This window comes from Orycteropus afer, unplaced genomic scaffold (assembly GCF_000298275.1).
Source record: "Orycteropus afer afer isolate SDZICR_OR568_19922 unplaced genomic scaffold, OryAfe1.0 scaffold00048, whole genome shotgun sequence".
Lineage (NCBI taxonomy): Eukaryota > Metazoa > Chordata > Mammalia > Tubulidentata > Orycteropodidae > Orycteropus > Orycteropus afer.
In genome coordinates, this window is record NW_006921635.1 from 2,780,153 (window position 1) to 2,795,105 (window position 14,953).

A 14,953-nucleotide genomic window follows, 5' to 3' on the forward strand; every position below is an offset into this window, starting at 1 on the left:
TTATTCCCAAGTATTTTATTTTTTTGGTCCTTTTTTTTTTTAAATGATTTTGAGTTTTGTTCCACATTGTTCTCCCACTCTATCCAGGATCTCCTACATAGATCCCCCTCCGAGTGGTTGACAGTGGTAGCCGGGCACCATCTAGTTCTTCTGGTCTCATAGTCGTATAGGCTGAGGATCTCATGGTGTACCAGTCGCTAGGACTAATTGTTTCCACGAGTCTTTGGTTTTCTTCCTTCCTCTTTGCTCTGGACGAGGAGAGACCCGTCGTTGCCTCTAGATGGCTGTTTTCTATTTGTTTTTCTTACTTGTTCCTTATGTATTTGTGACATCTCCCCTACAAACGCTCAGCTCCAGTTGGCAAGTACTGCCTGCCTCATTGTCCTGGCCATGTAGTGGTTAAGCTCTTGGCTGCTAACCAAAAGATTGGTAGTTTGAAACTCTGGTGCCTCTGCAGGAGAAAGGTGTGGCAGTCTCCTGGGGTGAAGATCAAGGTCTTGGAAACACTGTGGGCAGCTCTACTCTGTCCTACAGGGTCACTGGGTCCAAATCTACCCCACAGCAACGGGTGTGCGTGGCTTTTGTTTTGAGGCACCTAACAAAATCATCCAGCGTTTTACTCAATGAACAAGGTTAAAGCCTCTATTTTGCAACAGGCACTGTAATTAATAGCTAGGAGTAAAATGTAAAAAAGACCAGTAACAACATTTGGGTTAAATTTTTACCTCTCTTGGGCTCGCCTTCTTAAAGGCCAAGCTAACTGGGCTGTTTGGCCACATCCAGGCTCATTGGTAGAGGAGGCAACAGCTAGAAATTATACATCTGTTTTTCTCAATATGTATAAATGAGTGCATGTTTTTCATCAAAACTAATCTAATTGACTGTGTCAAATCGTCTATCAGTTTCTATATTCTATGTGCAAGATACTATAGGACAGTGTTTCTCAAACTTTAATCAGAGACCCCAGAGAATATGGCCCTCAGACATCCTTCAAGCCTCGAACTGAACTCATCGTTGTGGCCCAATTTTCAGACAAACAACAGACAGGCCTATGAAGTGAAAAGTAACACCAGAGAGGTACCCATTCTTGGAACAACCAGCCACAAGAAAAAGGGCAGCGTTTGCACAGGGATAAAACTCGGAAGGCGGAAAGGGATGGAGAAGAAGACGAATGCAAAGGGGAAACACAAGGAGGAAGTGGGAGGAGTGCTGTTTCATTGTGGGGACTGCAGTCAATGTCATGGATCAAAACCTGTATGAACTATTGAATGGAAAAAAACTGCAATGTAAACTTTCACCCAGATTGCAATAAAAAGGAAAATTAAAAAAAGCTTTACTGAGGGCAGGGACCACCTGGGGAGCTTGTGACAACGCAGATTCTGGGGGCCTCGGGTCTGGGCTGGGCCTGATACTGCGCTTCTGACAAGAGCCCCGATGATGCTGAAGCTGCTGGTCTGTGGGCCACACTGGGAGCAGCGAGGCTCCCATCCAGGACATCTAAATGCCAGACTCCACTCCTATCTGTTAGGGATGGAATTGTTTCCCTGTGAAAATGGTGTTACAGAGGCGTCTGTCCTCTTCATGGACAGCCCAAGGCTGGTTCCTATGAGGCGGAGGTCAGGCATGCTGCCGCCTTCCAACCTTCTGATGGCTTCTGATGCTAGCCTGCCCTCTCTACTTCTCTGCCGGGTTCACAGAACTCATGGACCATAGTCACAGTTGTTGTTGTTGTTGTTGTTGTTATTTGCCATTGAGTCGGCCCCGACTCATAGCGACCCCTCCTTGGGTTTCCAAGGCAGTATCACTACGGAAGTAGGAATGCCCAACCTTCCTTCCGAGGAGTGGCTGGTGGGTTTGAACCGCCAGCCTTCTGGTTAGCAGTCAAGTGCCTTAGGCACTATGCTACCAGAGCTCCTTAGTCACAGTTAGAGGGTTTATTAGAGAAGTAACAGGTTACAATTCAGGTTCAGGGATGACCAGGATACAGTTCTTCAGTCAGGACAGCCTCTTTCTAGCTAAGCCCGCAGGCATCTCTCTCTCTGGCCCATGCCCCCCCCCCCAGGGGCCTTCTGAGCAGCTGGACCTCTGCCCTGTTTGGGCAAATGTTACAAAGCTCTGTTAGCTCTGCCAGTAAATGCCCAAAGGCACCCCACTCTGCCCAGAAGCCTCCTGCAGGAAGGCACCTAGCTCTCTCACCCCGTTGGGAAGCTGCAGTGAACAAAGCTGTAATAAGAATGGGTTAGCATTGTAGTGAACTAGTGTAATAAGACGTTTGTTAATGTAAACAAGAAATATGAATTGTAGTGAACAACTGTTTAAACAAGTGTGATGATAAAGGTGTGGCAGAAGCAACCAAGGGTGTGGACAAGTTAACAGAAAAGATAGAACAAGTCTGCTGTAAACAGACAAGATGGGAAAATGCTGATTATGACTTAGATAGGGACCAGCCAAACGGCAGTTCCTTGCTCGGAGCAATACCAGAGCCATGGCAGGAGCCAACCTCGAGACCTGCCCAGGTCTGGGGTAGGAGGCTCCACTTGGAGGCAGTCAGTCTTGAGAGTGACCTGCACTCTGAACCCACACATTCGCCGAGTGGTACTTTGATCTGCTCAGAATACCCAAAGTGTCGGCAAGGTGAAGGTAACGGCCGTCGGTGGCCAAGGTGGGTTGCAGCCGGTACACCCTGGGAGCCTCCGGGGCAGGTGATCGATCCGCAGTGGCAGCTCATCCGAGGCCCCACTGGGTCTTTTCCGTCCAGAGAGTGTCTCAAGGCAGGACGCCTGCAGCTGCAGAAGCCCTCGCGAAAGAAGGCGTCGCTACAGGCCTCATCACGAGAACCGCCGACACTGGGGCCCTCTGCAAACTGGTCCCTGACAGCGGCAGGTAAGTACTAACTCCGCTTGGCTATTCCTGCTGGCGGAAGTCCTTCGTGGGTGCAGGCAGTCGCCCTTGGTTCGTTGATATCCTTAAGTATTAATAAACCTGACGTTGTGGAAAAACACACATTTGGGGTAGAGGGATCATTCGTCACCACGTGCTCAGAACAGAAGCCCACCACACTGTCTCCATTGTTGCAGCTCTCTCTGGGTCTCCTTCCTCTGGGAGGCTCTCAGCACAGGGACCCTGGGTCCGGAGGATGCACTCTCCTCCTGGCTCTCCTTTCTTGGTGGTTGTGAGGTTCCCACACACACCTCTGGGATGATTCACTGAGCCTAGTGGCATTGCCAAACTGACCAATCCCCTTAGGGTTCCATGTACATTATTTGCATGGTCCCACCCTGGCTGGGGTGCCTGGTATCTTATTTCCATTTTTAGTAAGCTAGCCAATCCTCTTGGTGGGCCATAAGTGCCCCATTCACATAGTTCCCTTCACTCATTTGCCCTCACTGCTGTGGAGTCCGATCCAACTCATACAGACCTCTCCTTGGGTTTCTGAGGCAGTGTCACTACGGAAATAGATTGCCCAACCTTCCTTCCAAGGAGTGGCTGGTGGGTTTGAACCTCCAGCCTTCTGGTCAGCAGTCAAATGCCTTAGGCACCACCCCACCAGAGCTCCTAGTCATTTACCAGGAGTTACAAAAACTATGGCTAGAAGAGTCATATTAAGTAATTCAGTGACCTGCAGTCCCCAGAAAAGAAATGTGGAAATCCTACCCAGGAACCTGTAAATATGACCCTGTTTGGAAATCAGGGTTTTCTTTTGTTATGTTAATGAGGCCAGGCTAGTACTGGGTGGGTCCTAAACCTATAGTGTCTTATAAAAAGATCAGCACCGACACACCCAGGGTGAAAACAGACCCTATGAGAGGACCCATCTACAAACAAAGGAATGCTGTGGACTGTCAGCAGCCACCAGAAACTCGGGCAGAGGTCCACAGGAGGAAATGAGACAGCCCACGTCCTGATTTGGGCTTTTAGCCTCCAGAGCTGTGAGAAAACACACTTCTGTTCCTTCAATCTGCCCACCTGAGGTCTTTTTTTACTGTGGCAGCACTGGATTACTGAGGCACTGTCTATCAGGAATCTGCCAGTCTGCAGGAAGAAGATTGTAGTGGAATTATCTTTTGATTTTTTGATCCATCCCTATTCTAGATCTGCTTTCTCCAGAGGAGCTGGGAGGTAGAGAGTCAAAGGCATTTAGTTACTAAGTCTGTATTAGTTTCCTAGTGCTGCTGTAACAAGTTACCATAAACCTGATGGCTTGAAACAAAGGAACTGTATTCTCTCACAGCTCTGAGAATGAAATCAAGGTGTCATGTTGCGGTACAGTGAATTACTTAACATGGTTCTTCTAGCCATATCTTTGTGACTCTCACCACATGACTGGGACTACATAAATGTGACATGCTTGTGGCCCACCATAGGGATTGGATAGCTTGTTAATAATGTAAATAAGGTACATGACACCCTTGGGGGTGAGACCATGGAAATAAGGTGAATGGAACCCTAACATGAAGATGGGTCACTTTTGCTATCTCATTAGGCTTAAAATGAGCCAGAGGTGGAAAATGGGGGTCTCACTACCGTCAAGAGAGAGCAGCCAGGAGTAGAGTGTGTTCCTTGGACCCACAATCCCTGTGCTGGACACCTAGGCAGAGAGAGGTGGCATCAAAGGCAGCAGAACGAAGAGATCGACATGAGAGAGAGTGGCAGGCTTGCCAGCCCAGAGAGCAAGAAAGCTGAGTGCCTTCAGGCAGGAGGCTTGCAGTGGACTCAGGTGCACCTATCAGCAGAGCTAAAAGAGCTTCGTAACAGTTGCCTAAGGGAGCTGAAGCTGGGCCAAGAGACCAACGGCCAGCGGCATGCCTGTGGCATGGCTGAGAAGAAGCTGTCCTGATTGAAGAACTATATCCTGAGTTGTTTCAGATCATGCATTACAACCTGTTACTTCCCTAATAAACCCCATAATTGTGAATACTGTACGTGAATTCTGTGTGGCCATTGCAACAAATGATCAAACCCAGCAGAGAAGTAGAGAGTGCCGTGGGAGGGACAGCTGGTGTCAGAATTGGTAAGAAAGTTGGAGGGTGACAGCATGTCTGACCGCTGCCTCAAAGGAATCAGCCTTGGGCTGTTGAAGTGAATCCTGATCCTTCTTCCCCCTCATGAAATTAGAGGAGGTCAGAGGAAGCCACCCACAAGCCCTTTTGGCACATGTTCCCTCTGGAGGTTCTAAGGCAGGATCCTTCCTTGCCTTTGCTAGCTTGTGGCGGTTGTCAGCAATTGTTGGCACTCCTTGGCTTGTACGTACATCAGTCCAATCTCTGCCTGTCTTCATATGGCCTTCTCTCCCCTGGGTGTCTGTCACTGTGTCCAAATTTCCCTCTTCTTATGAGGACACCAGCCGTATTAGATCTAGGGCCCATCCACCCCAATCTAGTGAGGACCCTGGATGGTGGCACAGTTTGGCTGGTGGTTCCACCCCACCCAGCAGTATTGTGGAAGAAAGGCCTGGTGGTCTGCTTCTGTAAATATTACACCCAGGACAACCCTATGGAGCAGTTCTACTCTGTAACACGTGGGTCACCATGAGTCAGAATTAACTCAACAGCAATGGGCTTGGGTTTGTTTTTCTTTTTGGTTTTTGTTTTGTCTGATTTCGTATTATCTCATTTGAACTTTATTACATCTGCAAAGGCTCTATTTTTCAAATAAGGCCACATTTATACATTCTGGGTGGGCATGAATTTTGGGGGGGTACACCATTCAACTCAGGACAAAGGAAATAAAGTGTTTTAAGAAACTAAAGTCACAAGACAGAATGAGAGCACACAGAATCACCACAAGTTGGCAATGTTGAGTGAAGACACGGTGTAGTCAGCTCTAACTGATAGAAGGTCCAAGGAGATTTTCATTTCTCATTTGTACTTTTCTGTTTTTATCATTCCTGTTCACAAGAATAATGCATGTTTTTTACAGAACATTCAAAAGTAAAGACAGATATAAAAACAATAAAAAAATCCCTCAGCATCCGACCACCCCAGAGACATCTGTCATCAACATTTTGGCGAACATGTGTCCAGACCTCATTCTGTTTATGTAAACCTGTGTGTGTATGTGTCCGACTTTACAGAAGTGGGATTATACAACATTGGTGTTATGCAAATTGCTTGATTACCCAACAATATGTCAAGGAGCTCTTCCTGGCCAATACATACAGCTTTGCATCATTAATTTCAGGAGCTGTAGCAGGCTTCAGGGAGCTCTGGTAGCATAGTGGCTAAGACATTTGCCTGCTAACCAGATGGCTGGCGGTTCAAACCCACCAGCCACTCCTTGGAAGGAAGGTTGGGCAATCCTACTTCCGTAGTGATACTGCCTCGGAAACCGAAGGAGGGGTCGCTATGTGTCGGGTTTGACTCGACGGCACATAACAACAACAACAACAACAGCAGGCTTCAGGGAGCTTCTAGACTAAGACAGACAGAGTGGGAACAAAGGCCTGGAGGTGAATTTCTAAAAACCAGGCAACGGATCACGGCAGTCCAGTCCACAACCAATCACACGTGTGGTGCAGGACCAAGAAGTGTTTCGTTCCATCATGCAGGGGATTGCCATCATTTGGGGGTCAACCCGCTGGCTGCTAACAACACAACAGAATGCTCTGGATGGATTTGAACTTGAGGCACAAAGGAACAGGGTCCCAGAGCAGGAAGTGGAGCACTTCCATCTACATCATCTTCTGTGAACCCTGGGGCAGAATAAGGTCAGGCGGTGCATGACCTGCAGACTTTCAGGGAAAGAGAAACCTGTGTCTTCTTCCTTCAGCCTCTGCCTTCCAGCTATTTCTACCGCTGAAAAGAGAGATGACAAGACAGAGAGGACGTGGAGAAGTAAGGCAGGTATAGTTACAAGGGAAAAGGGAAGTGCTTGTGCTGACAGGAATCCAGACGGTACCTGATAACAGAATGGAGAATGTTATCCACTTTCTGAGAAATCCAGCCACATGAAGGGAGTCACGGTTACTCCCTCAGCCTCTTCTTGGGGCATTAGAGCCCACAGTGGCCCCTTCCTGTTAGTGAACACCTTCTCCCACAATCACAAATGCCCAGGGAACAAAGTATTTGCTACCAGCTCTCATGAAGTGTAGGAGTTCATCACCCAGCTCCTTCCTCTATGCCCTTCTACCAACACATGGACCTTGTCTCCAAGGACCGCCAGGGTTAGCTGGGGAGCTAGATGTGAGGTTGATGAACACACTTATTTTTTAGACTTATGAGACCAACAATTAGGGCATAGAGAGAAAAGTGAGAGGAGAATGATATTGGAAAGGTAGGTTGGGAGCCACCTATGAGGGACCCGAGTATACCCATGCAAGGGATATAACCTTTCACCATCCAAGGGAGTGACACACTCAAAAACCCACAGAGACCAGACATGTAAATGAGTGAAGCAGATCAGGTGTAAGGTATTAGGGAGTGGTGGGGACTGTGGCAAACTGCACAGTGGCACCTCCTCTCTGCTCAGGCTGATTGTTGCCATGTGAAAATGCTGGCCCAATGTGACCAGATCTCCCAGTTTTCTGAGAGATGCCAAACTTCCAAGTTTTCAGAAAACAGTTTTAGGTTTTTTAAACACAGCACAGGACAAATCAAACTTGTTTTCAAATCTGAGATGGCTCATAGGCCCTCAGTCTGCCACCTTGGAAAAGTTTTTCAAGTGAAAGAGGGATGTGATCATATCTGGGCTTCAGAAAAACTACAGTGCCATATGGGACCTGAATGACAGGGAACAGACGGGAGGAAGAGAAAGCAGTTAGGAAACTTTCGGCAATCCAGGTGGGAGGTGATGGCGGCTGAGCCAGGGCTCAGGCTCTGGGGAATGTTATTGGATTAGTCTGGAGCCCAGCATTCAGTGGGAAGGCAAACGTTTCCAGTTCTGGAAAAGGGTCCAAGCTTTGGACTTTATCTTTAATCAGCTGCTGGGCTGGCATGTGCCTTCATTCAAAGCACTCCTGGCCCCTTTCCTAAAGTGGGAACTGAGAGACACAGGGCGGTCCCTATGTCTAGATCCTAAAAGCCAGAGGGCAGGACATTTCATTAGAGTCCAGCCAATTTGTTGTTGTCGAGTGTCACTGAGTCAATTCCAACTCATAGTGGCCCCGCGGGACAGAGTGGAGCTGCCCCAGAGGGTTTCCTAGGCTGTCATCTTTATGGAAGCGGGTCTCCCGATCATTCCTCTCATGGAGCCACTGGTGGGTCTCTGAACCTTTGACTTTTTGGTTCACAGCCGAGCACTTAACCGTTGCACCACCAAGGGTCCTGGACCTAATGTTGTTCCTGATCACTTCAGCGACAGACTCCCGGACTAAGTCCCCGGATTCTCATCCCCCGCCCCCCGGAACCCACACACAAACAGGCTCAGCACAGAATTAAAAATGTGGAGTCGGTACCATGGTGGCAGGCTCTTTGAAGAAGCCAGTGGGGATTCAGAGCCAAGGCTAGCTCTGCAAGACTACCGGGTTCTGCCTCGTAGCAGAGGGAAGATCTGCCTTCCACCCGTGGACACAGCCCCAGGAGCTGCAGGCTCAGAGCCATTTCGTGGTCTCGGGGGTTGTGTAACGGTCCACTGGGCTCCATGCGAAGAGGGCATGGATCGGAGTGGAGGGCCTCGTTCTAGCCCTTCTCTAACCCAGCAAGGGCTCGTTTCAGGACATTCTTGCTGCACGGGTGCCTTCCGAGTTCTTCTCCGTGCCTTTGTGCAGCTTCATTTTTAGGTGTGGTGGGCTCAGGAAACGGCTTGTGGTGCAAAGCCTCCTTCTTCGACACTGCCTGGGAGCGCCCCTTGGGGCTGAGGAAGACCGCGCAGTCAGGCAAAGGTTAGGGGGAGGGACAGGGAAGGCAGGGGCCCAGAAGGACTCCAGGAAATGTTTGTATTTCTCCACCAGGAGGGATGACAAACAAGCTTTTCTCGTGCCCTGGGCAGCTTTGCAAAACTCTGCAGCCCAGAGCCTGGGGAGAAAGCTTGAAGCTGGAAAGAAAATTAACCTGTGGTTGGACCCAACACTCCTGCAGCACGAAATTCACCGGGCTGCCCCCTGCTTCCTAGAACCTCCTGGGAAAAACTGCACGCATTTTGGTTCCTGGCCACGCTATAAGCTTTGCCTCTTGGCCGGTCAGCTGGTGACCCAGGTTGCAGAGAAAGGAGTTCGCTGGCTCTCTCGTTTCCTGGCTGAAGTTTCTGCTCTCCGTGCAGCAGCAGGCCTCCCCCAAGAATGGTTCCTGCATCCTGGAGCGATGGAGTTGGCAACACAGTGGTTGGGTGAGTGGTAGCGTTCAGAGAAGCCTCTGGGGTCTGGGGGGGGGCTGCCCTGGACGCGGTGCACTGGCTCTCACTCCACCATGGACAACGGGTCATGCTGTCTCATCGAGAGGGACCCCATCTCCCAGGTGATGCCCCCACTGCTCATCCTGGTCTTTGTGCTGGGCGCCCTGGGTAATGGCATCGCCCTGTGTGGCTTCTGCTTTCACATGAAGACCTGGCGACCCAGCACCATCTACCTGTTCAACTTGGCTGTGGCTGACTTCCTCCTCATCATCTGCCTGCCCTTGCGGACAGACTACTACCGCCGACACAGGCACTGGGCGTTTGAGGACATCCCTTGCCGGGTGGTGCTCTTCATGTTGGCCATGAACAGGGCTGGGAGCATCGTCTTCCTCACCGTGGTGGCCATGGATAGGTACTTCAAAGTGGTCCACCCCCACCACATGGTGAACACTATCTCCAACCGGACAGCAGTGGGCCTGGTCTGTGTCCTTTGGACCATGGTCATCCTGGGGACGCTGTACCTGCTGACTGAGAACCACCTGTGTGTGCAAGAGAAGGCCATCGCATGCGAGAGCTTCATCATGGAGTCGGCCAACGGCTGGCATGACATCATGTTCCAACTGGAGTTCTTTCTGCCCCTGGGCATTATCCTCTTCTGCTCCTTCAAGATCATCTGGAGCCTGAAGCAGAGGCAGCAGCTGGCCAGACAGACGCGGATGAAGAGGGCCACACGGTTCATTGTGGTCGTGGCTGCGGTGTTCATCACCTGCTACCTGCCCAGCGTGTTGGCCAGGCTGTACTTCCTGTGGACTGTGCCCTCCAGCGCCTGTGACCCATCCGTCCACGTGGCCCTTCACGTTACCCTCAGCTTCACCTACATGAACAGCATGCTGGACCCCCTGGTGTACTACTTCTCAAGCCCCTCGTTCCCCAAGTTCTACACCAAGCTCAAACTCCGCAGCTGGAGACCCAGGTGTCCAGGGCCCTCCAAGACCACTCTGAGGCCAGAGGAGATGCCCATCTCGAACCTCTGCCATAGGAGTTGAATCAGAGTGGCAAACAGCTTCCAAAGCCAGTCCCGTGTCCAGTGGGATCTCCACGTGTGCTGACTGGCCTTAGAACAAAGAAGGCAAGTCAAGGAGACAGATTGGTCACGTAAAAAGATTTGCAACTAAGCGGTGGGGGGACCTTGGAAATGCCATCTTTTTTTAGCTGCATCCTCACTCTGGCAGCAATGAAATTCATATCGTTAGACCTTTTGGGGAGGTTCCAGTTGAATGAAGAGAGTGGACTGCGATTCTAATTATTGTCTGATTCTAATGACAAGGGAAGTATGTTTATAATGCGGGACCTGTGTGTGTTGGGCGGAGGGGGGGTCAGGCATTGCTTGACGCCTGTGCAATTTTAAACGGCTGAGTAAATAGGTCTGCGTGTTGAAACGGGTCATATTCTCTCTCCAGGGGAACTAATGATTGTAATGACTTATAAGTATTTCCTATCCTGGGACTTTAGATGTTACTTGTCCTAGAAAATACAAACCAGATTAAGCCAATACTTGTTATTTTTATTAGTTAGTTAGTTAGTTGTTGAGAATGTACATGGCAAAGCACACACCAATCCCACAGTTTCTCTGTGTACCATTCAGTGAGATGGATTATATTCTTCGAGTCGTACCATCCTCACCCTCCTCTGGGTCAGTCCTCCACCATGAAGCAGCTGGCTGCCTCCTAAGGCTCCTTCCTGTCTAATTCTTCGCCTTGCTGTTGTCAGTCTGATCCCGGTGCTCAAGGGAGACACTGTTTACTCACTAAGCCAAACCATTCCAGGCTGAGGGATGCTCTTTACAGGGGCTCTCTGAGGACTTTCATCTTCTTGGGGCCGCCTCTGCACATTTCTTTGTAACTGTTTTAACTTCCCAGGGAGTCAGTGGCAGAATGCAGACGCACAAACCCGCGTCACCTCCTTCCCGCTGCACGTTTTCCCGCAGGTCTTTGCATTGCAGAGGAGGTGCCGAGGGATGTGTTTCCCTGCTCAGATGTTTCCAGTGTGAGCTGAGTGCTTGGGATAAAAAAAGACGAAACCAAAAAGCTGCTGCTTTGGGGACGTGCTGAGTCTGTGTAATTGCTCCCAGTGCTTGCTATGTGACGGGCGTGGAGGTGATTTGTTATCCATTCCCTGGCGGTCTCTGGAGACATACTCAGTGCCAGACACTGTTTATCTTCTTTTCACCTAGAAGGTCCTTAGTCCACTTGTGGGTACAGCAGTTTTAAGAGTGGCGAGGGGAAAAGCTAAGGACTTTCATCCTTTCACGGAATATGGATGGTAGACCTGATCTCTGCCAACATCAGCGTTTTCTTCTTATTCTGCACAGGGATGGGGTAGAGAGGCCATGCACCTCAAGTGGACTACTTGATTCTACAACGGATAGTCCCTACCCTGCATTAGGAGTCTGGGTGGTGCCAACAGGCAGTGCTCAGCTGCTAATGGAAATGTTGGTGGTTCAAACCCAGCCAGTAGCCTCAGAAGACAGACCTGGCAATGTGCTTTTGAAAAGTCACAGCCTTGAAAACCCTATGGAGCAGTTCCCTTCTGCACCTTATGGGTCACCATGAGACGCAGTCAACGCGGTGGCAACAGGCAACAACCCTGAATTAAGGGGGAAAATGCCAAGCCAACCTTCACTCCGTCCTCAAGCCACAAAAAAGTGAGAACAGCTCGTTAATCTACACTTCTTCGAATCTCCAGGACGATTTCCACACGTAAGCACCATGTCAGCCTTTAGTTCTTTGGCCTCAAACACCCCAATAAACCAAAAACCAAACCCACTGCCATGGAGTCAATTCCGACTCATCGCAACCCTGTAGATCAGAGTAGAACTGCCCTGTAAGGTTTCCAAGGCTGTCGATCTTTACACAAGCAGACTGCCTGATCTTTCTTCTGCAGGGAGGCTCAAACCACTGACCTTTTGGTTAGCAGCTCAATGCTTTAACCTCTGTGCTGCCAGAGCTCCTCAAACACCCCTGTGGTCAGCCCTTATTGTGTACTTTCTGGAGGCAACGCCCAGCCTCGTGATTAGAACTGTGGGCTGTGGAGCTCAAGCACTCAGTAGACTTGGGGACTTGGAGCAAATTTTATTGAATCGCTTTTAGGTTCAGTTTCCTTGTCCGTAAAACAGGGGTAACAGGGTGTTAATTCCAAGGGGTCTATGGTGGTTATGTTTGTGTGTCAACTTGGCTGGGCCTGGTTGAGTGGCTGGGCAGCTGGTGGTAGTTATTCCCCATGAGGAGACTGGCAATCAACTCCATGGTGGGATCTACCACAAGCAGCTGAGTAGCTGCCTTTGGAATGTGCTCTGCTTCCTGTATTTAAGGAGAAGCCTTGGGAATGGTCTCTAGCCTATGGCACGCTTGGACTCTGCATGTAGCCGTGTCATTGTTCAGCAGCCTGCTATGCTCTGCCGACCTTGGAACTTTCAATGGACTTAAGTTAATGGCCTGCTGTGTGGTTTGTTAACATCAGGACTGTGCCTTTTTACTTGTCAGCCTTGGGTTGTCAGTCTCAGCAGCCAGCAGCTGTCTGAGTGAAGAACTGCCTCTAGCTCCAGTGGGCCGGGAGCAGGAGGCAGAGCTGGACCCCAAGGTTGAGGGGCTTTCACCCAGCCTCTAGAGCCTGGTACTTTGAACTTGGACTTAAAGCCTCCAAATTGTAAGAATAAATCCCTGTTTGTTAAGGCCATCCTATTTGTAGTATATTCTCGTCAGAGCGGCACTAGGGAAGCAGAACAGGGTTGTTGGGAGGATTTGAGGGATGTGAGATCCTAGAGTGTTGACACTTTGTTCATTGTTATATTCCTAATGCCTCCAACAGTGCCTGGTGCAGAGCAGGCACCCCACACTACGTGTTGAATGAACGACTGAGTAGTACATGTAAAGCAGTAAGCACAACGCCTGGAGTAAGCACGCTGTGCAGATGATTTACCGTGTTGGCATATTTTGTACACAGAGCAGCTGAGGCACAGAAGCAGTTTCCCTGGGAGTTTCCCCAAGCAGCTGCCTCAGCATCACCACTTAAACCCCCTGCTCCCCAGCTGCCTGGAGAGGAGAACAGGAAGGACCCTTATCAGTGTCAAAGGATCACATATCCTCCTGAATGAAATCTGTGAAAACCCGCACTTCTGCTTTTAGAGCTATTTTTGTGTTCTGAGGCTACTGCCTTGTTGCTTCATCTTAATAAAGATGGGCTTCCCAAAGAATTCTGTGTCCTGTCTGTGACTCTGTATCGAAAGACTTGTAAAATGTTGCTCTCTGGGGGGAAAAAGTCCATAAATTCCAGAAGCTTGTGGCAGACATATGGGCAGGGGTTCTCTCTGAAAGCAGCAATAGCAAACAAAAAGACATGGGGGTTGGGGGACGGAGGTGAAACAAAGAATGAACGGACGACACATGAAAGACAAAGAATGAAAGAGACAGAGAAAGGAAAGATCAATGAAAACCCAAAGTCCTGATGCTAAATTTGCTTCCCCTTTCAAGTTTGCAGAATGTGGCAAAAAGGAAATCTTATCAAGTCGTGTTCTTCAGAAACACATGGAAGATGAGTGTAGCTTTGAGGACAAGTGTTCAAACTACCAGGAAGAGGAAAACCTGATACATTTAAAGAAATGTTTTTTCCTCTTTTTCAGGAACTCTCAGGAAGAAAATGTCAGATAAAGATCAGATAAAAATATTAAGCTAGATACTGTACAGGAAGTGTACGGGAGAGTAAGAGGTGCCTGTTCTTGTACTGACGGTCGGTCATAGAATGAAAGGTCTGGCCTGACTCAGAATGGACCTCCTCACCCTTTATTGAAACTACAGTGACTCTGCAGGTGTCTGAGCTCACAGGGTGCTTGGATGGGATTTTAACTCTGAGCACAGAGGAGTCAAGCCAGTTGAAAAGATTCTACTGCCAGGCCAGGGCTCGGCCTCATGGGACACCTGGCCTCAACTTGCTTGACTTCTGGTCTCTCTGAGCCACAGACATTTGGGTGACCCAAGCCCAGAGGTGTATCTGCGGAAAAATGCACCTGTGGCAAGCACTGAAATTATGCCCCTGTCCAAACATCAGTACCATGTTGTAGAAACTTGACCACAATATCAGCTCTAATGTACAATCAATCTCACTCATTGTTTACTGAACACATTACGGCACTCCGTGAAAATAGCAACTGCACCTTTGGCTTTCGCTGATGGAAACTGGTCTCTGATGTGCTCAGAGTCCTTGTTTCCAGTTTCTTCCCTTTTGACACTCAGCAGAGCAAGATCACACAGTTGGCTTTGAACCTCAGAGGCTCTCAAACACAAAAGCAAGAGCTTGAACTTGCTGAATGATCTTTCACAGCTGGCGATGGAAACAGTGATGGTTCATAGACACTGGTCAGTGGTGTCCCCTTCAGGTGGCGCCCAGGGCACATGCCATACCTGTATACCTTCCACACTTAACATACACCTCTGCTCAAGACACTGGCATCACAGTGAGGGCAAAAATGGTTTCAGGACCAGCTATGTAATTCACAAAGCCCAGTGCAGAAGGAAAATGTAAGGCCCCTTGTTCAAAAAAATGAAGACTTTCCAGATGGCAATAGCAGGGCAGTCAACTAAGCACAGGACCTATCTGAGCTTGTCCATGAGGCTGCCCCTGAATAAGATAT

At 49.3% G+C, this 14,953-nt stretch overlaps 1 protein-coding gene across 1 annotated transcript; it reads left to right on the forward strand.

Moving 5' to 3' along the window:
- The first annotated feature begins 9,341 nt into the window (after nucleotides 1-9,341).
- On the forward strand, nucleotides 9,342-10,313 carry HCAR1 (hydroxycarboxylic acid receptor 1). Its single transcript, XM_007938249.2, has one exon. It carries the CDS (start codon nucleotides 9,342-9,344, stop codon nucleotides 10,311-10,313), a length of 972 nt encoding a protein of 323 aa, XP_007936440.2.
- Nucleotides 10,314-14,953: the final 4,640 nt, after the last annotated feature.

Bases quoted from the DNA above. Each gene is read 5' to 3' on its own strand.
- HCAR1 (XM_007938249.2), top strand. From the start codon at position 9,342: ATGGACAACGGGTCATGCTGTCTCATCGAGAGGGACCCCATCTCCCAG.